This window comes from Corvus moneduloides, chromosome 20, assembly GCF_009650955.1.
Source record: "Corvus moneduloides isolate bCorMon1 chromosome 20, bCorMon1.pri, whole genome shotgun sequence".
Classification (NCBI taxonomy): domain Eukaryota; kingdom Metazoa; phylum Chordata; class Aves; order Passeriformes; family Corvidae; genus Corvus; species Corvus moneduloides.
This window is the reverse complement of record NC_045495.1, coordinates 3511310-3536694: the sequence shown is the minus strand read 5'-3', so window position 1 is coordinate 3536694 and position 25385 is coordinate 3511310. Positions and strand designations below refer to the sequence as shown.

The 25385-nt window shown below is 45.9% G+C and overlaps 1 protein-coding gene across 2 annotated transcripts in view; it reads left to right on the top strand.

Annotated features, from left to right (window-relative positions):
- Positions 1-25385, top strand: part of PIGL (phosphatidylinositol glycan anchor biosynthesis class L) — a 54519-nt gene that overhangs the window by 20927 nt on the left and 8207 nt on the right. For both annotated transcript variants that reach the window (XM_032130271.1, XM_032130270.1), the window contains 2 exons: positions 14293-14383; positions 19600-19667. In XM_032130271.1, the coding sequence (XP_031986162.1) occupies positions 14293-14383; positions 19600-19667 (159 nt within the window). The remainder of the gene's footprint in view (positions 1-14292; positions 14384-19599; positions 19668-25385) is intronic.

The window sequence follows — 25385 nt, the reverse complement described above, 5'->3', positions numbered from 1 at the left end:
GTTACTGTAACAATAGTAGGTAGAAGTTAGACAGAAATGGCATTTTCAACTGCTGGCACACCATTTAAAATGCACTTTGCATAGCAATAGCAATGACCAAATCCCTGTTGAACACTGGCCAGGAGAATCCATCAGCGTGTTTTATTCATGTGGTTATGACAGGGCAGTTAACTCAAGTCTGTATTGATTCTGTTTATTTCAATTTAGAGAACATCTCCACTGAGCTTTCCATGTAATTATTATACAGACAAGGAGCAACATCTAGAGCTGACAGCCAAGCATATAAATACAAATCTTTTGCAAAACATTCTGTCATGCTGCTTCTGCAAGGAGAGCAGGTCAGACTTAAACAGAAGCAGATTCTGCTGTCAAGATTTTTGCTGAAATTGCCTTTCCTCCAGCTCTGTTATGATTATATCAGGGCACCATTTGTTTTAGTCTCTCAGATGATCTCACAGCTGCATTACTGTACAGAGAGAGAAAAACAGGGTTTAAACACACTGCGTAGGTTAAAACGTGCACTTTACATTGTAACTAACAGACTGTCAGTAAAATCCTCGATATTGACACAGTGTAAATAGGAGTTTATAACCTGCCGCTTCCTGAGATCCCAGGGAGTGTGTGGGTACTGAATATGTACAGATCCACGGTTCAGAGTGCACAGTGAGTGCCGTAGGTGACTTGGTTGTCCCAGGGAGGTGCACAATCAGAATTGTTTGAATGCTTAGGCAGGCCAAAGGTTGTGAACGTGAGACACGAGCTTGAGGAAGTCCATTCTGGGAGGGAACCTACAGTAATTAGCTCTGCCACTTATTGCAGTTGTTTCCTTCTTAGGATGATTAAGTCACACTGATCTGGTCAGCCCAGGTCAGCCACAATGTTACCAAGACAACGAAGTAAACTGGTCACTGCCCTTGAGTGTTGCACAGCCCGTGAAGTGGCTCACAGATCCCTGCTCCAGCTTTGTCCTGATGCTGGAAAGGTGATGTGGTGGGACACAACCTCGGCTGCTTGTACAAACAAACTCTTCATACAGCTGGAGTGTTGTTCAGGGCTCCTCAGCAGCAACAACCAAGATGGACAAGGTACTCAAAACTGAACTGGACACACTCCATCCCATAACAGTGTCCATTGAAACATCTCTGTAACAGTCCCAGTTCCTGCCTGCTAAGAATTTGGTTAATATCTACTGTTAGACTGGAAGCGCTGGGGGAAGGAGAGCCCTTGCTATCATTAAAAAGGAAAAGGAAAAAAAGTCTAATCAAATAAATCCCTGTAGTTCATTTCCTCTTACGAGATCTGTGCTCTGTAATTATATTACCAAAGAAGTCTTTCTTCTCTGAGTTCACGTGAAACCTTAATGGTTTTATTCCCCTTGGCCCTAGTTCAATCAGTGTACATGAAATTACAAAGTTTTTTGTTCCAGTGTAAACTTGAATTAGAAGATGGTGGGTGTGGTACTTCAGATTAGAGCTAACTATGAAAAAGAATCAATTCCTTAAAGGACACTTGCTAGGTTGGGAGTACATTTAATATAACCCCACTACCAAGCAGGAATTTTGTTTAAGAGAACCCAGCCCACCAACAAAGAGTGCCCGCAATGCAGAGTTCCCAACATACAGCAACTGTGAATAGAACTAGATGTTCTGTATGCAGGTAAGTGATGCTGGCAAATTGTTAAACACATATTTAGGTATTTTCATATCAGGAGTAAAACAGTGTAAAAGATGCTCAGTATCTCCAAGAAGTCGGATCAATTTTACTAGTTTGCTCATGGAGTTTTACTGTTGCTCTTGGTGAAGATACTGAAGCCAATTTTGAGGACTTTAGATAATTTGTTCTGAAGGAAATGCTGTTCAGATGATGCAACACCAGCTTTTGAAAAAGGAGAAAAGAGAACTTGATGAAGCAAATAGGAAGTGAATGTTTTAATTTGTCACATATTCACCTTTCTCCTAATGTGCACTAGTTCAGCAAATGTGGGTGCTGTTTTATAATTTCAGTTTTATTGCATCAGGAAGAAGGAAAATGAACTCTTTGCTGGACATCATTGAGCATCTTTTGCCTCTTGTACGTTCTTCAATCCACTTTGGTTAAAATGAAAAACAGTATTTTTACTGCAGTGCAGGAAACTGAAATACCTTTTTAGAAACTGAAGTAGGATTTGGGGTGAATATTTTGTTATCTGATCCTTCTGTGCCAAGTGAAGCATTAAATGAAAACATTTGATTACAGTTCCATGCCAAGTCATGCCCCCTCTTCTAACCAGTCACGTATTAACTCTGTCTCATTGTACCTGCCGACTCCTTGTACAGTAATTTCAGGGTTTTTCATTTCAGTGTTGCAGTCTGTTTCTCTGCAATTGCCATTTGCACTGAAATAATTCATTGCATAGCCTCCCCTCCCTGCACATACATTCTACGTTCTTTTTATGTGACTGAAGCATAACCAATCTTGTCTACGTTTCATGCTATTTTCTCTTCTTTAACTGTTAATAATTAACCAAATTTTGTTAAATGTAGAAGTGCTCAGTCTCTCTTAGGATGAAGGATGGATGTTTTCCTATCAATCAGTTTTTAATCTGAGCATTGAAAAGTCTGACAAACAGTGCTTGAAAGAAGCAAATTTTGTTCCTATTTTGGGGTACAAAATGGCAGGCGATAGAAGGGGGCAATTCAGAATTGAAGTTGGTTGAATTCTTCATTAAGTCCATTCTACTTCTTGTCATTAAATTGCATCAGCAAGATATAAACCCTTCATTTTGAAGAAGGGTCACATCTGTAATAAATTATGGTCTCCCTTATTTAAACAGTAGCATTGTTATAAATATTTTCTTCCTGTATTTCTGTTTCATAAGCCAAATACTCAGCATTTCTCCTCTTGTTGTAAGTAGCCACACGATGGGCTGCCAAGGCTGGTTTATCATTTGCCTTGGGAAAGGCATTTTATAATATTTCAGGATAAAACATTTGCAGGCAGAGGTTTGACCCGTGGGGGAGAGAGGTGAGGGGTTTGCAGGATTGGTGCCAAGAGACTGAGGCTTGAAGAGCTCCCACAGCTGCTCTCACCAGTGAGGGTCAGAGAACTGCAGTGAGCCTGTTCCTGCAGAAATGAGACTGAGCCACTGATTTAGACTGAAATTTGTGTTAAGATTTTTAACCAGACCTAACAAGTTTCCTTTCTACTTTTTTTAATGCAACTTTTATGTTTGGATGTAGGGATAACTGGATGAACATGTGGAAGGCGGTTCTGATGTCAGGGCACTGCTTTTCCCTGCTGTATCTGCAGTGTCCATTCTTGTGCCAATGAACTTGTCATCATGGCAAAGAAGAGAAATCCACACAACCTCTTACTGAGAATAACAAGGTTTTACTGGAGAGTACAATATTTTAGGGCAAGACATGATTTTTTCTCGAAAGGAAGAGCAGACAAGAGTATTGACACAAAGAGTCATCCAGGACTGTGTCATAGCAGAGCACAATCAGGTGATGCCAACGTCACACTTTGGCCCCTGGCAAGTTTTGGGGGGTACGTTTAAGCAGTTCCTTTGATGGTGGTGGTAGTGGTGGATCATTTGCAACTGTAAATGTGTTTTCTGCACAGTCCAAATGCCCAGGAATACAGGAGGCTCTGCAGAGCACCAGTAAGAGGCCTGTAGAAAATTGGATTGTTGTTTGCCCCAGGCAGTGAAACATATTCCTGGAGTGTGTGTGTGGGTGCTGCAGCGCTGAGCCGGGAGCTCAGGGCTCCGTTCTAGGCTCTGCCCCTGACTCAGCTCTGGTGCCTCGGGCTCTCTAGGGAGAGTTACCTGAGCTCTTAATTCTCTCATTAGAAAATGTGGAGGTTATTACTTGCTCACTTCCCCATACCAGCCTCACAGGGGTGTGAGTTAATGAACATCTGTTAATGTGTGGAAATAAATGCTGTGAGAGTGCCAGAGCAGTAGCAGCGCTCGCACAGCGGCTTGGGAATCTGCAGCTTTTTCCTACGAGATTGTGCTGTAAGACTAAATCACCATTTTAGCAAGGCACCTGTGGGGCACAGCATCCCTGTCTCCAAATCCCCCTCTGTGCCCTGGTACTTAAAAGTGCTCCCGAGCCCCTGGCTGGGACAGTTCTGTGCCACTCTGGGAGCTCTGTGCAACCTCGTGTAACCCAGGTACGTGCAGCTCATAGCACGCAGCTCTTGACGAGTGTTATGTGCCCAGCTCCAGTTCATTATCTTCACTCATCTGCCACTCATTAAGGGGAAAAAAAGATACTGTTGTCTGCAAAAATCGGATGTGTTACCCGGTGTGCAACAAGCCAATAATGGCACACTCGAGACAGACATTGATTATTTATTTGAGAGTTGCCAAGGCTGCGTGCCAGGTGGAATTCCACATATCAACCATCAGGACTTTTTAGCATACATTTTAGCAAACAAAGGAAGTTTTACATATTCCACATTTTTCAACAATACAGTTCCCTTCTTTAAAGCTTCCTGATTTCCCTGTCCCCTCGCTGGATGCCTTAATGGGTTGATGTCGGGAGGACGAAGCCCCGCTCGCAGCTCCGGTGCCCTTCCCATCTCCGGGGCGCTGCGGGCGGCCCCCGCTCGCAAGAGTTAATCGCTGCCAGCCTTTGGCAATGCTGGCCGGTCCTAGAAATCCGGCTGGCTGCTGGAGCGGCTGCCAGGAGCCTCCCTCGGGCTGTCATGTGAGCAGTGTAAACAGCCCGGCCGGGCGAGTGGGCGGCTCGGCGCTCGCCAGTGGGGCAGAGTTCAGTGGCTGCGGCGGGGTTACTGCCGAGCGCCGCGGGGTTGCCATAGCGAGCATTGCATAACGCTGGCAGCGGCCCCGGCCACGAAGGGCCCCGCGTTCCTTCTGCTCGGTTTGTTCATTGTTGCCGAGGCCCACTTTGCTGTCGCAAATGGCGTTCCAGGCGTAGTTCCTGGCTGGGCTGCTGTGGGAGGTTGCACTGGGAGCAGGGAGAGAGGAGCTTGCTCATGGAACCCTGTAACTGGGGCTTTCGCTTTGCAAGGCAGTGCCTGCAGGAGGGTTGTTTGCATGAGCAGAAACTTTGCATGCCGGTAAAGTTTGTGGGAGTAAGATAGATGTTTAACTTCCTGATACATTGTCTTCTAAAAGGAAGTGATTTGATGTAGTACTAAATTTGCACCCTGCTAGAGAGCTCAGGGCATCAGAACATCAGCATTATGTGGGTACAGCATGACTGCAAGAATTAATGCTCCCATATCATTGCATAGATCAAATGGATTGCAGAAGATGGGAGTTTGTGGGAGGCTGAGAAGTCAGGAAACTTTTTGGATGGAATTGGTAGAGGAAAGCTGGAACGCTGCAGCATGGGAAGCTGCATTTGGAATCAGGCCATCATCCTCTGGAGATCTCTGCTGAAGTTGCATCTGCATTTGCATAAGTTTTGGCCTGCAAAACCCATGTCCATGAAGTGACTATTCTGTGCTTTCCCTTTCTAGATGATTAATTAAAGTGGCTGAGGGATTGATTTGGCTACAAGCTGTCTCCTGAGGTTTCTGACTGTAGTATTTTTGTTATGTGGAATAGACCAAGGTCTATCTCTTTGGCTGGAGTGATTATGCTTTTGGCTCTCCTGCTTTTTAAGGGTCTGGCCATTGAGTCAGTGGCAAAGTCCTGTTTGACTTTCCTGGGCCAGAACCAGAACTGCAGTTTTGCCTATACAGTGTGGTGTATTTATCGTTACGAGAGCAAACAGATTTAATATTAAGCTTGTGATGAAGGGTCACCAGGTTTATTTGGCATATGAAGGTTGTGGTATTTCAGTCATTTGGCTCTGAAAGATTTTGCTGGCTGCTGTGAGAGACTTTTTGTTCCTTCCCCTTGGGTTTGTACCCTTTCCACTGTGAGGTCCTGGGCATGTTAGGATGCATGTGTGTGACCTTTTGTGTGGCAGAACTGCAGTGCAAACCTAGCTAAGAACAACAGGATATTGCCTTCTACCTGTGCTCTTACAGCTCTTCTTCCAGGAGAGTGAGACCTCCTGCCCCAGTTTGAAACTGGAAGTCTGTCCTTGAGCCAGTGGTGCCAGGACTTGTGTGAGCTGGACATGGCTTCTTGGTGAATGGCTTAACACACCCTGTCCCAAGCCCTGTCCTGCTGAGCTCTTCTTTTCTTCAAAGCATTTTACAAAACAAAATTAAGTAAGGGAAGAGTGAAGTCCTGTGGTCTGCTCCTCAGAGAGTCCTGGTTTTGCTGGTGATTTGTATTTCAGTTTTAAAACATCAGTTGTGACTGTGGGATTGCTGGGCTTTTTGTTCTCAGTCAGGACAACTTAGACTGTCAGGGCCCAGATGAATTCCAAGGCACTATGGCAAAGCCAACAATAATAATGAGGAAGTGAACATGGCTGGGAGCTATTCTGGGATCTGCCTGATCACTTAATATGGGCCTAGTGATCTCATTCCTTACAGTGCAGATGGTGCTTTGGGAGAAATATGGGCTGTGTTCTTCCCCTGTTACTGTGCAAAATATCAGAGTGGCCAGAGGCATCCCAAAGTGGTACCTAATGGAGCCCAGGGTGTTAGTAGAGATCAGTCCACCTTTTTTTGGGATCAGGTCAGTCTGTCCCTCCCGTGGGAGCTGACACAGACAAGAGCAGATGGTTCTAGGAGCGTGGTCCAAAATTCCCAAAGGCCACCAGCTGCTGTGGTCCATGTTTGCTGTTCAAGCTTTCCACTGAGCGTTTCCATTCACCTTCCTGGCCTTAGGAAGGTGCTGAACTGAAAAGCTGCTGCATGTATCCCTTTGCCCAGCAACTGTGCTCCTTGGTCCCAGACAGCTGCATGTTTGAAGATGTTTCTCTTATTAGAGATCTACAGATGAAATTGCCAGCTGTTGCCAATAGATCTGTTACATTTCAGCAAGTACCAGAAATGCACTTTGTCAACAGGTCCTCAGACAAATGTTGGTGTATTCTTGTTTTGCTGAACTAGGTAGGGACTTCAGTGCTCTCCTTTCCTGGCTACCTGTCCAAGGTGGGAGAGGAATTGTCTTCATGTCACACTGCCCTGTTGTCTGCTGCCCAAACCACATTGCAGTGGGCCAGAGGAGGAACTGCTGGCCCATAATTCATGGCAGCCCCAAATCTCCTGAAAATGCTGTTTGGGCTCTGACTGGTGCTTTCAGTGACCTCTGCAAATGGCCCCAACAGATCACACACAAATCCAGCTGCTATAGAATGAAAGGGAGGCCTCTTGCCCAGCACTAGGCAGATCACTGCTGGCAGTCCCTTAGGGCTGAAAAGTGCTGGCTGTGCTAGGAACAGGCTGCATGGTGGCTGGAAATGTGTCACTGACGTGGGATCTGTGGGCCCCACTCAGTCAACAGGCACAAAATACAGTCTGGTCCCAGAATGGCTGTCAGGGAGACAGGGCTGTCACTGGCCTGGCTTGGGGTGTAGTGTCTGTGCAAAAAGCAGTGCTGCTTCCCAAAGGCTTGTCAGCCTTGAGTGTGGTTTGCTGTGAGACTGAGGGTTGGATAAGGAGTTGTAGACATCTGCCAGGAATATTGTTCTCCAGTGGTGTGTCCCTCCTGGAAATCATGTTCCTCAGCTGCAGCACCGAGTGGTGACACCTACGTGACCAAAACAAGGTGCCCCGTAGGTGACACACCCAGCCCCTGTCACATGCTTTGGCAAATGGGGTCTCCATTGTTGGGATGACATTTGGCCCAGATGTCTCAGCTTTCTTATGTGCTCTGGAGAGCCTGGGGAATTTTAAACTAAATATTGCTGTTTTTTGCTGAAAAGGACAGGTTCCAAGGAGTATTCTTGGCATTTGCAGTAGAAATCAAAGCAGTTTGTGATTACTTGATTTGGGAACCCATTCAGTGTTTGGCACCAGCCTCTAAGGAAGTCCTGACTGCTTGAGATGTTACCCTTGTTGCAGAGTTCCTCAGCTCCAAATGGACAGAACTGTGCACCATACTCATAATTTTGGAGTTTTATGCAGTATTTTGTATATTTTGGGCTAGACCTTCAAATTAGTACCAAGATGTTGAACTTGATTCAATACCCCATGGGAAGACAGTACAAGGAATAAAGGATAGGTTTGTGGGGTTCCCAGTACCCAGGATTGCTGAGACACATCGATTTCCATCCAGAAATCAGAGAACAGACAGAACACTTTTCTTAAAAGGATCCCAAACTTCTTTACATAGGGGTAAACATACAATTATTTCCATTTCACAGGCATGAATAGCAGAAGATTCGAATGCTGTGACTAAATATCAATTTAGAAATAATTGAGTGGAATTTTGTTTCCTGTCTTACACAGCAGGGCCTGATACCCTCTCCAAACTAGTTTTTTAAAGTTACTTTTTAAAATTAGCTTTAGCCATGATAGCTTCTATGTATTTCTGGTCTTGAAAGGAACCATCAATTGTTTTTGTTTGAAGACATTGAATATGAACTTGTTCCTACAGAGCTTTGTGCTGTAATTTATCAACAGGGCGCTGAGGCACAGACGTCAAATGAATACCAGATTTCAAATTATGATAAGCAATTGTGTCATCTCTGTGAATAGACATCAGTCTCTGCTGAGAAATCATCAATTATTCATTTTAAAAAATAAATGAGTACAGGGCCATTTGGATAGGTCTTTGCAAACAACCAGTCCTGTGTTCTGTCATAATTGCTATGAATTTAAACCCAAAGGATGCTTGTTTCTTGAAGAGAAACACCTGATCATGCCCAAGTCAAAAAGATGTGTTCCCTCACGGCCTAATTACCATTTCTCTTTGGGGAGGTATGGAGGAAGCTGGAGTGTCACCCGTCAGAGTTGTGCTGGTTTGTCCATGGCTCAGTGGGGAACATGCAGAGCTCTTCCAAAGTATTTTACTGTTAATATTCCAGTCATTAACATCTTCCCCACTTCCTTTACCCTCTACCTACACCAAACCCTAAGATGATTATTTCCAATCTTAAAATACAACTCTCAGAATAATTTGTGTTTCTTTACTATGAGGAGAGGGAGGATGCTGCTGGCGTAAAAATTTCTTGAGCTTCCCTGTCGTAGGTGGCTTTTCATTTGACAGTTGGCATCCTGCTCGAGTCCATTTCTCTCCCAAATTGTGGGTTGTTACATTCCAATAAGCACACAGCATCTGTTCTCTGTAGAACATGATGTTGCAAGATGCTGATCATTTGTCTGAGTGGGCTATTTTCAATTGAATCAGAGATGTACATGCAGCCTAACAGCAATAATTCCCTCCTGTCTGTAATTGCCCATTATAGGAAGAGAAATTTATAAATAGTTATAAAAGTCAGGATTTAGAGGCTGTGCTTCAAGAGCTAGGGCTAGCCAGTCTTAGCTTATCTTAGCATCATCTCAAAAATAAAAATTCTCTGCTCTACTTTGGAGAGCATGAAATAATTTCTGTTTACACAGTTTTTTCAATTACTTTGATGCTGTGATATAAAGGTCACTGATTGCCTCTAGTCATCACATGGCTTTTTCACTAATTGTGCACTCACGTCATTTTGTTCTGTGGGATCTTTTGCTTCTTGATCCAGTTTCATTGCCCACATGTTCATTTCATACAGTTATAACTTTATACAAAGGGCATCCTCTGTTCCAACAAACACATTGTGCTCGTTGTTCCCAGCTGGGAACCTCGTGCACAGCAGCTCACCTGCTTCCACCATCAAGCCACCGACCTTTGGGCTGATTTAATGTAAAATCAGTCACTGGGGATAAGGAGGAGAAGTTATGCCAAAATGTTTCCTGGTCCCTAGCCTTGGACTAATTAAGGTTGTGCTGCAGGATAAAAAGGCAATAAGAAATGGGAAAGCTCTTTCATCCTGACCCTTTTGGTGTGTAGTGGGATGGAAAATCACATGGGCGCCTTGGAAGTTTTGCACTGGTGCCTTGGAATGTGTAAATGGACACCTAAACACCTCCAAGAAGTCACTCTATTGCCCTCTCCCACAAAGGTTTCATGTCAGGGCAGAGAGGTCCCTGCTGGTCCCCATGGGGTGACTCTCAGGTAACCAGAGGCCCCCAGGGCCTGGGGATTTCCCAGCTCACAGATTTCCAGAGGGTCGGATCTCAAGGTTATCCCATAGCCCATTTGCTGTTTGTGGAGCCACGTGGACATCACACAGACCAGCTGTTGGGTTTAACTTAACCTTGAGAGCAGTCATGAGAGCTTAGTTCATGAGCAGAATAAATTACACGGAAGGCTTCGAGAGAGGATTGTCCATCTGAATGCACTGGCTGCTGCTGAAAGATGGGGGAGATGAGCAGTGGAAAATTGGACAGGGATTGAGAAGTGTATCATGTGAGAAGGGTATAACTTGGCAGTACATATCTGTGAAGGTTTTTAAATCTCTACCTTGGCCAAAAGTGACCTCCCAAATGACAGGAATCTGGTCATCTTGAGCCCAAATGTTCCTAGAAAGACGACCCTACAAAACTGTGCTGCTGGCAAAGTGGACCATGTTCTAATGGCCAGGCTGAGGTGGGAGAGGAGCTCCAGCCCAGGGCAGGCAGAGGAGGAGGCCTGGAAAGGAACTGGCACCAGGCAGTGATTTTTGACATCTCTCATTCTCAGCTGTAAGGCTGCTGGGCAAAACCTGCACAAGGTGGAGTGGTGCCTTACTGTGCTGATGTGATTTGCTGTGAGCCCTTGTAGCTCTCCACAAGGACCAGAAGATCCAGGACATCTGCTGCATCCTTCCTGGGCAAACCTTGGGAAGAGGAACTGCAGATGCCGGTGTGTGCTCTGCTCAGCTTGGCAGGGAGAAAAGCAAAGGAGTGAGATGGAGAAAACCAGGGGTCCTGTCTGGTTCTTGCTGCCAGTGGATGGATGCATAGGCAGGTGCAGGATTTTGCTTTCTGAACATGATGTTTCCTGTGACTGCTGAAATCAGTGAGCAGAGACAGACCCTTCTCCACACTGTAGCAACTGCAGCACCATAATTCTCTATTTCCCTCTTGAGGCTGCAGATCCCCTGGCACAGCTGTAAATTCCCTGTACAGTGCACAGCATGGCTTTCACTGAAAATTCTTGGGAAGACAACTCTTCTGGAGCCTTATTCCAATTTTTTTTTTCTCCTATGCATCTCCCCATTTTTTCCCTGCATCCAAGCAGCCACCTGCATTCAGTATCAGACACGTGGAATCCCATAAACATCCCTTCCAGACCAAAATAGTTTGATGGAAATATGGCCAAGTGCCCAAACCCCTCTGCCCTTCCCACAGCCCCCTCCAGCAGCATGACCTGGGAGGCCTCTGGTGCAGGATTTATGTCTTGACTTGTGGCAGTGACTGACAGCAGCAACAAGGAGCTCTCTGGGGCAGGGGACAGGGAGGGTGGGTGGGGAACGGTGTCTCCTGGGACGAGCTCCAGTCTGCTCCAGGGAATGTGCTAATTTTCACTCCTTTATAGTCCTTTATCTCAGCCCTTCAACCTTGAGCTCAGAGGCATTATCAGCCTTAGCCAGAAAGGCAGCGTGCAGTTAACCACTGAAATGCTGGATGTTTCTCATACAAAATCCTGTAGGTGAAAGCAATGAATGCAGCTCATTTCAGTAGTGCAGCACATCAGGGGACTGTTCAGGTTTGGTGAGAACCTATTTACGATATTAAGAAAAATATTTTTTTATATATGGTTCTGTGAGCAGTTTTCAAAGTTTGATGTCCCTACAGAATTCCCTGGGCATGTGGAGACCTCCTGTAAGCCCATCCTGTGTGCATGGCTGCACGCTGTGTATGAACTCGCTTTTCTTCATCACCTTTGCATCCTTATTATACCCAGTTACTGATATCCAGAGCACAGGCAGAAAAGTACTGCTCTCATGTGAGCCCTTACTATCACGGTAACACATTTCCAACTTTATAAAGTATTATACAAACTCTTACTATAAAAGTCACTTCCTGGAGCAGTCTCGATGAATGTATTTATTGCCAGTTCTGCTGCTGACTTCTCTGGGTGACTCTGGGTTTGTCATTTAGCTGTGTGTAAGTTTTTGTGTTTGCAGAATGAGCTGGGAGTACTTCCATGGGCCATCGTGGCTATTAATGAGTTAGGAATGTGCTTCTGTGCGTGTGTCTCTTGTTTGGCAAGATCAGCTTCTCTTCTGTACCTGATAAATACGATGCAAGAAAAAGACTTCCTTACTGGGAGTAAGTGGTCTCTCTCTGACCAGCAGTAATTGGGTAGAAGCAGAATTTTGGGTGGAATATTCCTGCTTAATCAGTTCAGTGTTGATGGAGTTAATTTGCTCATGCCTTCAGATTGTTTTGTTTCCAGGGATTCTAAACCGTTGCCTCCAGCTGTTCATTTCCATTGACGAGGATGATCTTTATCTGTCTAAACTAGTTAAAACCTGCTCCACTACCCAGCAGCCTTTTTGGAGACAGCCCAATAAAGCTGAGTGCGGTGGCTATGACACCAAAGCCTCCTGGACATCATAAATTCCAAGCCCTACTTTTTTTTTCCTGACCTCTCACTGTTGGAGCACCCTTCCTGTTTTAATGGGACTCTTCACTTCCTCCATTTAACCCCTGTCCAAAAAGGGGCATGATATTTGCACTGTAAGTGATCAGTGTAAGAATCCCTGTTACACTGATTTGCTGCTTTAATATTATCAGATTAAAGCCTTGACAGACCTCAGAGGTATCATTCAAACAACTGAAGCACTGTCAGACTTGCACTTGGACTCTGCTCAGTGTGGTTGTTTCTTGGTGATATTTTAGGTGAACCATATTTTTAAATGTGCAAGTTTAAGGCTTGTGACATGCTGGGACTTGTCATACCTTCGGGGTCACCAGGGCCACTTCCTCCTCAAACAAGAGATGGGAAAGTTTGTGTGTGAGCAGATGAGGTGCAGGTTTGTTAAGCTGATGAGACAGCCACCAGATGTTGCAGGGCATCTTTCCAGTGGTGAAATTCAGGTGTCTGGTGTACATCAGGCAGATATGCTGTCTGTGCCAGAGGGAATTGCCAACAACACAAAACTTTTCTGTTGCTGTAGTACTGCTACAGGGACCAGAGCTGGAATGTGTAGCCTGGTGTAGGAACTCCTCCTCTTGTGCTGGGGTTTCTAATTCACATTATTTGGGCCGGAGCTGAACAGGAACACGTAACACAACAGGGAAAATCTAATGGTCAGTTTGGACATAAAGCTCTTCCTTCCACTCCAACTACTGTTAACAGCAGTGGGAAGATCTGTGGCCAGAAGACCTCTCCTGAAGACTCAGGCTGAGCTTTATTTTGGAATGTGCCAAGGAGACATTTCCCTGTTGTTCTGTTGCAGATGTTGCCGTCCCTGCAGTCTGGGGAGTGAGCAAGGCCTGAGCAGTGTTGGGATGTAGCTCCTGCTCTCTGCTGCAAACAACTGGATCAGTTCAGTTCCAGGCCCCTGTGTCTGTGGGAGAATGCTGTGTAGTCATTTTGCTGCTGAACCACCTCACAGCGATTATCAGACTTCCAGAGGAGGGAAAAGGTCTGAGAAAAAGACCAGTTTAACGTGTCATTATTGGGCTTTAGCAGCTGTGTGTTATCCTATTGTTACTAATAACCTTTGCAACGTTGTGAGCAATGTTTTCTTGGCATCATTCAAGCATAATGACTGGGGGGTCACATTCAGTTCTCAGTTGTGTAAATATGGAATGTTCTCTTGGCTGTCTGGTGCTATTTTGCATTTGGCTCATGCTCCCTGCCCCTCGAATCCTGCAGTACAAAATACCCAGGCAGGGAGTTCAGTCACAGTATGCTCTGCATACCAGCTGGGTATGCAAAGCACAAAATAAACACATGAACAACTACTATCAAATCCAAGCCATATAATTATAACTCTGCTGTCCTCTGGTTGTGGTTAATGGGTTATTCCTGAATAAATGAGAGCAGGAGTTTGCTTGGTGCTTTCCCAATGTAATTCACCAGTAGATTAAGATTGGGAAGTCTTTCAGAAAAATGTGTTTTTAAAGGGGTTTTAAATTTGACTGGGATAAATCAAGAAAAAGAATTTACAAAATAGATGTTGCTTGAAGTAAAGCAGTCACAAAGTCTGCCTTAATGGTAAGAGGAAAGGGAGACCTTGGCAGATCCATGAGGAGGGTGTAGGAACTGCTCTTTCCCTTCCAACCCTCTAGTATCCCAGCCTGTAAGGCTTTTAAGTAAGGTTCAGTGGTTTTATATGGTAAATAAATTTATCTTGATTTAATTCTGTGCTTAAGAGGATCTCTCTTGTCCAGTGTGGTCCTTACAAAGTTCTCAGCAGTGAAGTGACTGATTGTCCTTCTCATTTTCAGGGATCTTCCGGATAGTCCTGCTGTGGAGTGGGACACACAGCTCCTCGCCACCCTTGTCCTGAAGCACATAGCAGCCAAGAACATCAACCTGGTAATGTGACACTTTCTGCAGCACATTGCCACATTACTTCTGAGTGTTCTGGGCTTTCCTTTTCCCTCTGGAAGCTTTCTGTGGAGCCTCTAAGGTTAGGATGTATCTTCTCTCTCGGGAGAGCTTTCTTTGCTTCCCAGTGAGAAATGAACAGTGGAGGAATTTCTCTTTTCTAACTCTTCAAACGGTTTCTGTGTTTTAAAGTAACCATGTTGTGATGGAGAGAGCCCATCTGGGGTTTAGACTTAGATTTAGGCTTAGATTTGAAGCCCATTGGCAGATGTGTGTTAGAGAGCTTGATTAGCAGGGTTATAGGTCAGGATTGAAGAATATTAAACTGGGGAGATTTCCTGGCACTGGTATAGTTTGGGGGCTTTTTCCCACAGAACAGGAATAAGGGCCTAAGCATGGAAAGGGTTGTGTTGTGTTCCTCTCTGTTGAACCCTGCTTTGATCAGGCATGGCACTGTCACACACTGATTAGCAGCAAAATCACGAAACTCTCAAAGCCTTTCAGCACTTCACAAAACAAGAAACCACATCTCCTGTAGCATGAAAGCCCCATGAGCACAAAACCAGCATCATGCATCCAACTTTGTATTGATTCTGAGGCTAATTTTCCATGAAATTCATTGCTGTGCACGGAGACAAATGCAGTTTTCCTGGACTCCTTTTGTGCCATTTGGCCCCCTGAATAGATAGGTTTTAATCTAATCTGAAAGCTCCAAACACAGGAGGATTTGTATTGCATGTTTGTGACTCTCAGGGGCACAGGGACAAGTGCACCAAAACCCCAGAAGAAATTCTGAAAACACCAGAACTCCTCTGGATGGTTAGGAAGGATTACATCTTTGCCTCGGGGAAAATTAAACTCTAGCTGTGCTGGGGGAGGCTGGAGTCTGCCACTACCAGAGCAGAGCTGAGCAGGGAAATGTGGGGTTTGCAGAGCAGGAAACATTCCCGGGCATGGTGCTGGCCCTGCTGGGCTGTCCCTGCCCCCTGCATTCCCATCAGCTCTTCCCTGAGCAGCACCGAGGACAAATCACTGCAGCAGGACACATCAGCAGCACCAAGGGCAGCTGGAGCAGCTTCTCAGGGCTGCTGGTAATGAACTGCTCCGGAAATGTTCATTATTTGAAGTGTCCCAAGCAATCACACAGGTCTCAGGTGTTTGCTGTAATACCATTCATTTAGGAGCAGACTCAATTTGCCGACAACAGCAAGAGAAGCACCTAATTACTTTTGTTAAACATCCTGCAATTTAAGACTTCAGAGTTTGCTATCTGTGATGTCTCTGCTGTCCTAAACCAACAGCTGTGCCTTGAAAGGTAAACTGAGTCCATTTTTCACTAATGTTGAAATTGATAGAATTGGCCGAACATGTTAAAAGAGCCTTGAAAAAAACAAAAACTAACAGTTTCAGACCAACTCAGTGGAGTCAACATGACTGGAAGATGTGTATTGTTGTAGCTATCCCAGTGGGAAAACTTTCCCCAGTTCTCCCAGTAGTCACAGCATCGACAGTGGTATCTTTATTTACAGAACGTGTTGTGTGCCATCTGGCAGTGGAGCAGGGGCTGCAATTCCAGCATGTCTGAAAGGAAGATTGCAAGGCAAGGAGTCCCACCATATTCTGTGTAGTTTCCTTCCATTACATGGTTACTCATTTGCTCAAATCCAGGAGTAGCTCAATCTTTTTGGGACATATTTCATCCAAGCTCTACATTAAATAGTGCAGACACAGAAATTAATGGTTGGTGTACTCAAAGCCAAAACTAATTTATAGACTTTGGAAATTATTTCCTGCCTGCTGGATTTACAAGCAAAAGCCAGTGTTGCAGGGAGAGGCAGCCAAGGCTACACTGTCTTGATCCAGATTAGAAAGTGTTTGGTGTGTAAAAAAAGAAGTTACATAGTATTGTGTGAGCTCCAGGCAGGCTCTTGTTGCTCCTAAATCAGACTCAAAAGACATCTCCAAACTCAGACTCAATGGCTTCTGAGTGTAAGGAGTGATGCTTGGGGGAAGGCCATGAGAAATGGAGTTGCTTGCTGTGGCATTTTAAGGGATGGCCCTTGCTAAAAAGCAGAGACCTTTGTGTGCCCACAGCAGATGTGTGCTGTGTTTGGAGCACTGCATGACACCAGAGAGAGGAGGGAGACCCTCAGCTTTGAGGTGTGGGGAGGGATCATGGACTCCAGACCTCTCAGGAGTTTTCTCTTCTGCTGGTAATTGAGTAATTTCCTCTGTGCTCTCCCCTCTCCGGAAGGGATTTCTGGACCTGTTTGTCTTGGCTGCTGCTCTGGCTTCCACTAGTGAAAGCTCCATTTCCTGAATACCAAGGTCACCCAGAAGAAAAACTAGCAACAGCAGCAGCTCCCATTTCAGAACAGGTGTGGGGAGGGAGCTCCCTCTTGCCCTAAAGATTTCATTGAGCAATAATTTCCACATGAAGTATATTTATTGTCCCAGCCTTTCGCTCCCAGAACTGGCTAAGCCTGTTTTTAACCCAGACACTTTCAAGATGTTCAGGTTTTCTCATCCTGTCCTGATTGTTTGCTTGATTTCATCATCAGCCTGGTTCAGGTTAGGAGTTAAAAGCCAGCGCAGCAGGAGCTGCGCTGTGTGGAAGGAGCAAATGCTCCCGTGTGAAAATATCTTCAGCATGTGAGAAAGAAATTCAAATTCCTTATCAATGAAATGAATCCCTGAAGCCAGAGGGGTTGATTTACATGTGATTACTGCCTGCTTTAAGTCATGAACAGTACAGTGGTGCTGTGGAATCAGAGCCCTGTTAGATGACATATATAGATATTCAGATGATATATACTTAGGGTGGGACATCCCTGCTGTCCCAGAGCCAGGTGTGTGCTGAGAGGGATCAGACAAAGGGAATGCCACCGTGGCCAAGTCACTGTGCAGATACCTTGGGAATTGTACTTAAAAATTCGTTTATTGGAAGAGACAGGCAATTCAAGTGTAAATGTCCTAACAGTAAATTGGACAACAGTAATTGAAAATGAGCTCTGTGTAGTCTCTTCAGCTGGTTCAGATGTTACATAAGCTCAGTAGCTTCCATTTCAAAACAGATGTGAAGAAGAAAAGCCTCCAAAGGTGTTTCTGAACAGATAATTCCCATGTCAAGAATATTTCCTAACCCAGCCTTGTGCTCCCACAGTTGGCCCGAGCCAGTTTTGTAAAAACAATGATTAGTTTATTTAGTCTGCTCACTGTAGTCTCTTATCTCAGTCTTCTGGTTTGTTCTCTTGTAACCTCCGCAGAAGGAAAAGTGTGTGTTTTGGCTTGCCTGGGGTTTTTAGCTTGATTTCCTAAGGAAGCAGAAATAATGCAATTGTATTTATATGTATGTGCACATGCATGTTTCAGAAGACTTTAGAGCCCATTGGCTAATTTCAGCCACTTTTGACAGAAGGGTACTACTCTTAAAAACGTTCTGTTTGTACAGGTTACATGAAAATCAGGGACCAGGCAGAAGAGACAAACCCTCTCTCTGTCTCCGTTGACTAAAAGGGTTTAGTGCAAGTCCAGCCCATATCAGACTAACACTGTTACTCACCTGAACAGGAATTTATTCTGCCTGCATTGAGTGGGGTATGTTGTCATCTTAGGAAAGTGCCACTCTAGGTAGGAGTGACTTCAGAGTGTGTTTTTTTCTTATCTGCAAAGTACAGGGTGCTGCGTTCATTCCCTGAGCTGTGCTGAATTTCATGTCTTTCCCTGATGAGCTCCTCCAAAAGCTGATATCCGTAGGGAGGGCTCAGCACCATGGCAGGCCCTGCAGAGCTCTCTGGCAGTGCTGATGTGCAGCAGCCAAGGTTAAACACATCCTTTTTCTCTTTATAAAATAGGGGTTAACCAGAAAATGCTTCTTGAATGAAACCAATTTTGGTCCTACCAGTTCCTGCCAGCAAAGAGCAACCTGGTGCTTGCTGGCAGCCACTGGGCAAAGTGGAAAGTCTAACTGTGAGCTTGTCCTGGGTGGGTGGGTTTATAAGCAGGCTTGTCTGAAGTTTGTGGGTTTTGAAGTATTTATCACTGCCTTTGTGTTTCCTCTCCCTCTTGACTCAATATCCCATGTCTGAGAGGGCCTCTCCTGCTGGAGGGTGGAGGAGCAAGTTGCAGGATGGGCACGGTGGCTTTTGATCTTCCCTTGATCTCTAACCCAGTGCTCCAGGCCCTGCATATAAAATAGATTTTGAGAAGGGAGGTGCAGTGAGTGAGCAAGGCTGTAGCATTTCCTTCCCTGAAGAGAGAACAAGCTTGCAAGGAAGCAAACATTGCCTGAAATGTGGGAGTTGATGAATTCTTCCTGGTCCCAGAGAAGGGAGCTGTGGAGAGCTCTGCTGCTGGGCTTCTCCCAGAGCAAGCACTGAGCTTTGCACTGTCCAGGGACTGTCACTTTCACCCCCTGGAAAGAGGATGGGCACACATTCCCTGTCTGCTCTACACTCTGTGCTGCCAGTCTGGCTTCTTGGTTGGGCATTGGAGCCTTTAAGTACCCAGTGCACAGCCCCACAGAGGGAGTGAGTCCCCAGTGGCTCTGGACAGTGACTGGTCACTGCTGTGCTCACACACTTCAGCATTTTGGAGTTCCCATTTCTCCCTGCAGAGAATCAATTTTTGTACAAAAGTGCAGTCAGATGGTTTAAAAAGGCTTCTTCTCCTATCGGATTATTTTATCACTGTTTAATTCTCTGGTGAAGCCTCGTTAGAACCAGGCCAGTCAGACACGCTTATGTGGCTCTTGTTGCAGCAATGTCCTGATTCACAGCACAGCAAACTGCAGCTTCACCCTGTCATCCACAGGCACTGGAGGATGTTCTCACATCCAGGAGAGAGTGATTCATAGCGCTGGACCTTTCGGGTCAGGAACACATTTGCAACAGATCACTTTGAAAGTGACCTTTTGCCCTGGTAATAAGTAACAAGTGCATCCTGCCAATGGGGACACGGTCTTTGTCATCTTTCTGTTGTTCAAGCTGTTAGGCTGTGTAGTCATCTAGCTCCAGAGTGGCTTGTTTGTTTAGTTGTGTTTCTGTGGCATGAGGAGTTCACACACAAGGCCTCATTGTGCAACACATAAACAACTCGTTAGACACAACGGGCTGGGACAGGGCTGTGTTGGATATCAAATTTGGGAGCTGCACAGGCTCCTCCTCTCACTCCTAAATGCTTCTTGTTCTGTGGTTTTATTGCAGGTGGTGACATTTGATGCGGGAGGAGTGAGTGGCCATGCCAACCACATCTCTCTTCACACTGCTGTGAGGTACAGTGTCTGCACACTTCTCTGGGTGCCTCCCTGCGGGCTGCAGGGTCAACGTGGTGCTGGTGTGGAAGCAGAACCAAAGGCAGTGTTGACTTCACTGCTCCAACTGAGTGCCAGGCTGTGGGACACAACACTGTCTGGAGAAACTGCCACAGCTCTGGGAATAACCTACAGCATCTTCCAGTGTTCCATCAGCTGGGACCTTGCCAGTCTCACTTTCACTGGGCCCTCTTTGCTCTTCCTGTCCTTGATCCCACTAAAATATGCCACAGATCACTTTGCCCTTCTGCTTTGAGGAGAGTATGTGAATAGCTGATGCCTGAGCTGGTGGCACTTGGGTTTTGGAAAGTTCCGCACCACTGTTCCAGAGGATGTTGCCGTCTTGCCCAGGTACCTGAATTTCCCTCTCTGACCCAAGGACATTGCTCTTTCGCTGGAGCTGTCCCTATTTACCACTTTTAGGAAGAGTCCATTGGTCCATTAGTTCCTTCACCATTTTATTCCTTACATTATGGGACCCTCTGTCTCCGTGCCGTGGTGATGTGTGATGTGGTGAGGTTGACAGACAAAAATCCCTGTTTTAAAATCACTCAAATTTTGCTGGCAAGACAGCCACTGTATTTTACTTTAACCCTCTGCTCATTCAGACCTTACTGTGTCCTAGAGAGATCTCCTCCAGAGCTGCCCCTGCCTTTCCCAGGCATGAGAAGAACTCTTTGCAAGTATAGCTTGTATTTATAGCACCCATTTGTTTTCTGAATCATCTGTGCAATTCAAGTAAACAAATTCTTCTGGCTCTCCTTGCTGACAACATCACAGTGATTTGCCTTTCTCACTTGCCTAGAGAAAGCTGCAGTGCCACAGAACCCATACTGGGACCTTCAGCTCCTCTGGGAAGATGCTGAGAGCTTTGATGGCTGGAACTCAAGTGTTAGAGGGGGATCATGGCTTTTCCCAGCAACTTCTGAAATAGCCTAACAGAGGAGAGGGGGTGGAGTTAAAGCAAACAGTGTCTTTGTTTGGGCTGAATGTGGAGATGGTTTCAGGCACAGTTGTTTGAGGAGTGAGCAGAGGTTGAGCAGAGGCTGATGACCGAGGGGCAGAGGTTGAGCAGAGGTTGATGACTGAGGAGCAGAGGTTGATGACCAATGTTCACACCATTGGCACAGAGGGACTAAAGAGCTTCCAGCTGCCTGTTTGCTCAGTCAACTGCTGTATGACCTACAAAGAGGAATGGAGGGCAGGCTGTTAGGTGTCCTCCACCCTGAAGAGATCATGGGAAAACAAGCTAGCAGCTGAGTTATATATGAGAAATTTAAGGAAAACTCTTGATTTTGATCCCAGTTCTACCCATGTCTTACTTTGTGGCTGTGCAGAAATCACTTTCCCACCTTCATGCTTTAGGTTTCCTGTGTGTGCAGTGGGGATTTAACCCTCTACTTGTCTCAGAGCATGTTACCAGGAAATGCTCATTGTCTACAATTCCCTTGAACTCAGAGCTTTGCATTGGTCCTCAGCTAGAGCAGAACATTGTCTGAGCTGATGAGATCTGTGCTGATAGGGACACCAGAGCATGAGCAGTTCTCATTAACTAAGGGCTGGTTTATGTCTTGTCTCCCTTCCAGTCCTGAATCAGCAGAATTAATCATGGTAGCCCCATCATCTGCATGTGGCAGGAGTGACACTGTGGCTGCTGAAAGGTTAAGTTTATTTTTAGTGGCTTGCTTGCCCTCATTATTTTTCAGTTTGTGTTATGGAGGAAGTAGAGCGTGACTGTATCACTCCTGACTCTCGGTGCCCTGATGAGTTCTCACATGTTGGCCAGTACAGGCAGCACTGGGAGCATAAACTGAGGCTTCTCCTGTCCCCCTGTGCCAGCAGAGCTCTGCAGAGCAGCAGTGGCTGCCCCTGGGGCCCCAGTGCTACATGGCAAGAGAAAGGCAAACGACCTCTCCCCTCTAGGTATCAACTGCAATGTATTTATTAACCATCTCTAAACAAGTCCTGCAGGGTTCTGCCTCCACTGTGAAAAGTGGAGGAAAGGATGCAGCAGAGGGCTGGTGCAGTGATCCTCAGCTCTTCTGGATGCTCCCAGTCTCTGGGAGACAGGCTGGTGCTCACTTCCATGACATTACTTTCTGCAAGAACAGGGGTATAACAGGCTGACTCCTCTCACAGCTCTTCGCTTCAGGAGGTGCAAATTACTGAACAGCTTCAAGGAATAAAACAGTTCAGGAAATGGTCGTAGCTGAGCAGATGCTCAGTATTGTCTGCTAAGAGCATAAATATTCTTTCCAGTGTCTGGAACAGAACTTATGTTCAAAGGAGCAGGAACTACTCAGAAGAAATGAGTTCTTTCCCTTGCAGCAACCTTCCTCCTGACAGCTTGCAGGAGTCCAGCTGCTGCTGTGTGCCTGCCTGGCCTTCAGATCTGGGAGGAACTGGGAAACACCAAGGTTCAAGGGTGGATTTGTTCTTCTGCAAGGGAAAAATAAGAAAAAACAGGGTGGGAGAGGAACACAAATTGCTATTTGATTTCAGTCTCTCCTGGGAGTATTTCAGTTCTGGCTCCCAGACGGAAAAAAAACCAGCCCAAACCCAAGAAAAACCCACTGCAGCAAAGCAGGAAGAACTGGAAGCAATCTCCTGTAGCTTGATTTGGCAACATGATTCTCTCTTATCCCTCAAAACAGGAGCTTTTCCTGTGGCCATGGGAGGTTGGATCCGTTACGCTCATCCACAAGGAAGAGCAGGTTTTGAGTGACAACCAGGTCACTTTATCCCCCCTCAGCATTTGGCCAGTCACTAGGCACTGTGGTAATGAGCTTGGTAAATACTGTGTGACAGGAATATTGGAGAGCCTCTCTTTCCTGCACTCTGAAATGACAGTGCCTGCACTGAGATCACATGTAATATCAAGGTGGTTTAGTTTTGCATGAGTCACTGTGCATTTTGATTTTAAACAAGCCCTCTTGCCCAGGAGCCTGGCAAATGGGGGCTGTTTGGTTTGTTGTTTGCTTGCTTAGGATGGAGAGGAATCATCTTTGTGAGGAGGAGGAAGGACTGTACCACTTGTTTTCTTTAGTGAGCTATTAAATCCATTTCATCCTAGCTAGAACAGAAAAGAATAGTCTTGTCTGCTTAGGGCAGAGCAAACTGAGTGGAAAATAGGAGCTGCTATATTTAACCACTGTGCATTATGTTGTTATAGCAACTGCATCCATAAAACTTCTATCAATGATGCCATATAAAAAGCTACATCAAGGAATCATTAGCTGAGCCTATTCTCGTCAATTCCATTTGGAAAAACACCTCTCAGTCCTTCAGGATGCTTTTTAACATTCACCAGCTCTGTGGCAGGTTGTAAATGAGGCTGTGCAGAGACAATATTTGGGAGCTTTATCACTCAGCAGTTGATTAGGATGCAGCCTGAGTGCCACCAATGCCTTGTTGCACTTCCATGTCCCAGCCTGGTCACTGAATGCCCCATCCCTGAATGCCTTGGACATTGTGCAGAAGGGCTGCACTGAGGCTCCCTGGAAGAGGAGGGTTGGTTAAATGCCAGCTGCAAATCCGTGTGTGGAAACAATGAGCAGAGCAGTGTGCAGCCAATGCCACTTGGTGGGAGCCATTCTCAGAGGCTACCAAGTGCATCCCACCCCAACAAAGCACAATTCTTGTGTTGAGTTTCCAAGGCCAGGTCTTAAAGGACAGAGAGGAAGCCGGGTTTGGATGATTAGCTTGATAATGGTGGATAATATCCCATTTACCATTTTTATTTGGTGCCTTCTTACAGTGTGTTGCTGGAAGATCTCTCCCTCCTTTCAGCAGCTGCAGCCCATGCATTTCTCACTTGTTTTACTGATCTTCAATGTCCTGGGGGAGCTTATGTGAGTGATGGCTGTGGTTGCAGCCAGACTGTCCCCATAAGGCTGAGACAGAATTGTCCTCTGCTGTCTATCCTTGAGACTTCCCCTCAAAGCTCTCTGCACTGGCATACATCCCATAGTTTTCTACATTTTATCTCATTCCTTTATTCCTTTCCCTCATTCCTTAATTTAGCCAGGTTCATCCATCCCAGTGCCCTTCCATGGCATTGTCAAGAGCCATTAAGATTAAAGCTGGGGTGTCCTTCCCAGTATCACTGGGCTGCTAGCAGCAAGTGGAGCAGTGACACTGCACATTCTTCTCCCAGACAGTGCAGGGGCCCAAAGCACAGAGCCAGGGACAGCTCTGTCAGCTGGAAGATCTCTGAATTGCCACTGGCAGAACCATCTTTTGCCCCTGTCCCATGTGTGAGTACAGAGTTGTACAAACTGTTGCTCCATGGTGTAGTTCAGGGTGCATGGAAATGGAGCCAGAAAGTCCAGTTAGGGAGGGAGGAGGCATTCCAGAGAGCAAACATCCAACATCTGGCAAGTATATCCTTCTAATGTCTCTGTGATTCCTAGGAGAATGCCTGTTCTTCCTCCTTCACATCTGTTTCATCAGATTAATCGGGCAGATTAGAGGCTGGAATCCTAAATGGAGCCCCAACGCAGCTTTAAGACATCCATTCTTTGCCATGCTCTTCAAAACTGTATTTCCCCAGTGCTCCACAGCAGCCAGCAGTCAGTTCAGTGAAGGGTTTTGCCTCTGGCTTGGGAAACTGGAGAGTGAAGTCGTTGAATTAAATGAACAACTTCTCATCAAACAGAACATCACCCAAACCTTAACACACCCACGTGGGCATGAGCCCCAGAGGAGTTCTGTGCTCCCCAGGACCGAGGTTTCAGCTCCATCTTGACTTGTTCCCCTTGGAACAGGTTGGGAGGTTTCACTGGTCAGTGCCACATAGGAGCTGACCCACTCACACCTTTCCTTGAGGATGCCTGAGTGAAGACAGGGAATTTGGGAGCGAGCTCCGTCCTGCAGTTTGCATTTCAGTGTTTCTGTTGAGCAGATGGAGCTGATGGCTGCAGGCAGCAACAGCCTTCAAAGCAGCTGGGCCTTGAGGGAGGAGCTGGGGCTGAGTTCTTGCAGGGCAGAAATAGTTGGAGCCTTTGGATGTCTCACAGCCTTTGCAACTTCTTCACTGCAGAGGGTCTCACATGTGGATCTGAACCTACCACAGGCATAACAGAGAGGGTGCAGGGAGAGGTGTCCTGTAATCACCAGCCTCTGGCACTTGGGCAGTGGGTGGGAACAAGCCACCTTAGGTCACTTCATGTTTAAAAAGGATTATAAAAAGTCTCTCTGGGGAAAAAAAAGAAAACACCCATATGGAAAAATCTCCTGAAAAAGAGCCTGTTTGTGTTTTACTTTTTGAGATTTTTTTATGCCAAACTCTTTCATTTCGCCCAAACCACAGCAAGTCCAATCTGTAAAACAACATTCCCAAAATGGCAACAACTGAGAGCTGCAACCTCTCCCCTACTTGGAAGTGTCCCACGGAGACGCTCCAGCAGGGTGGAGATGGGAGCGAGAAGATGGATTTGGGAGAGGATTGGCTCATTTTGTGAACGTGTGCCGGAGGTAGAGCTTCGTGTTTCTCTCTCTCTCTGCAACCACAGAGAAATATAAATGAGCAAGGCTGCAATTCCTCTGCACATAGAGCTGGGTGGAGCCCGTTCCCAGGGCTCTGCACTGAGCCTTGCTGAGAACTGAAGCATTTGGATTGGGACAAAAAGGATGAGGAGAGATGCAGTTTCTTCATGCCTGTCTTCCAGATGAGTGACA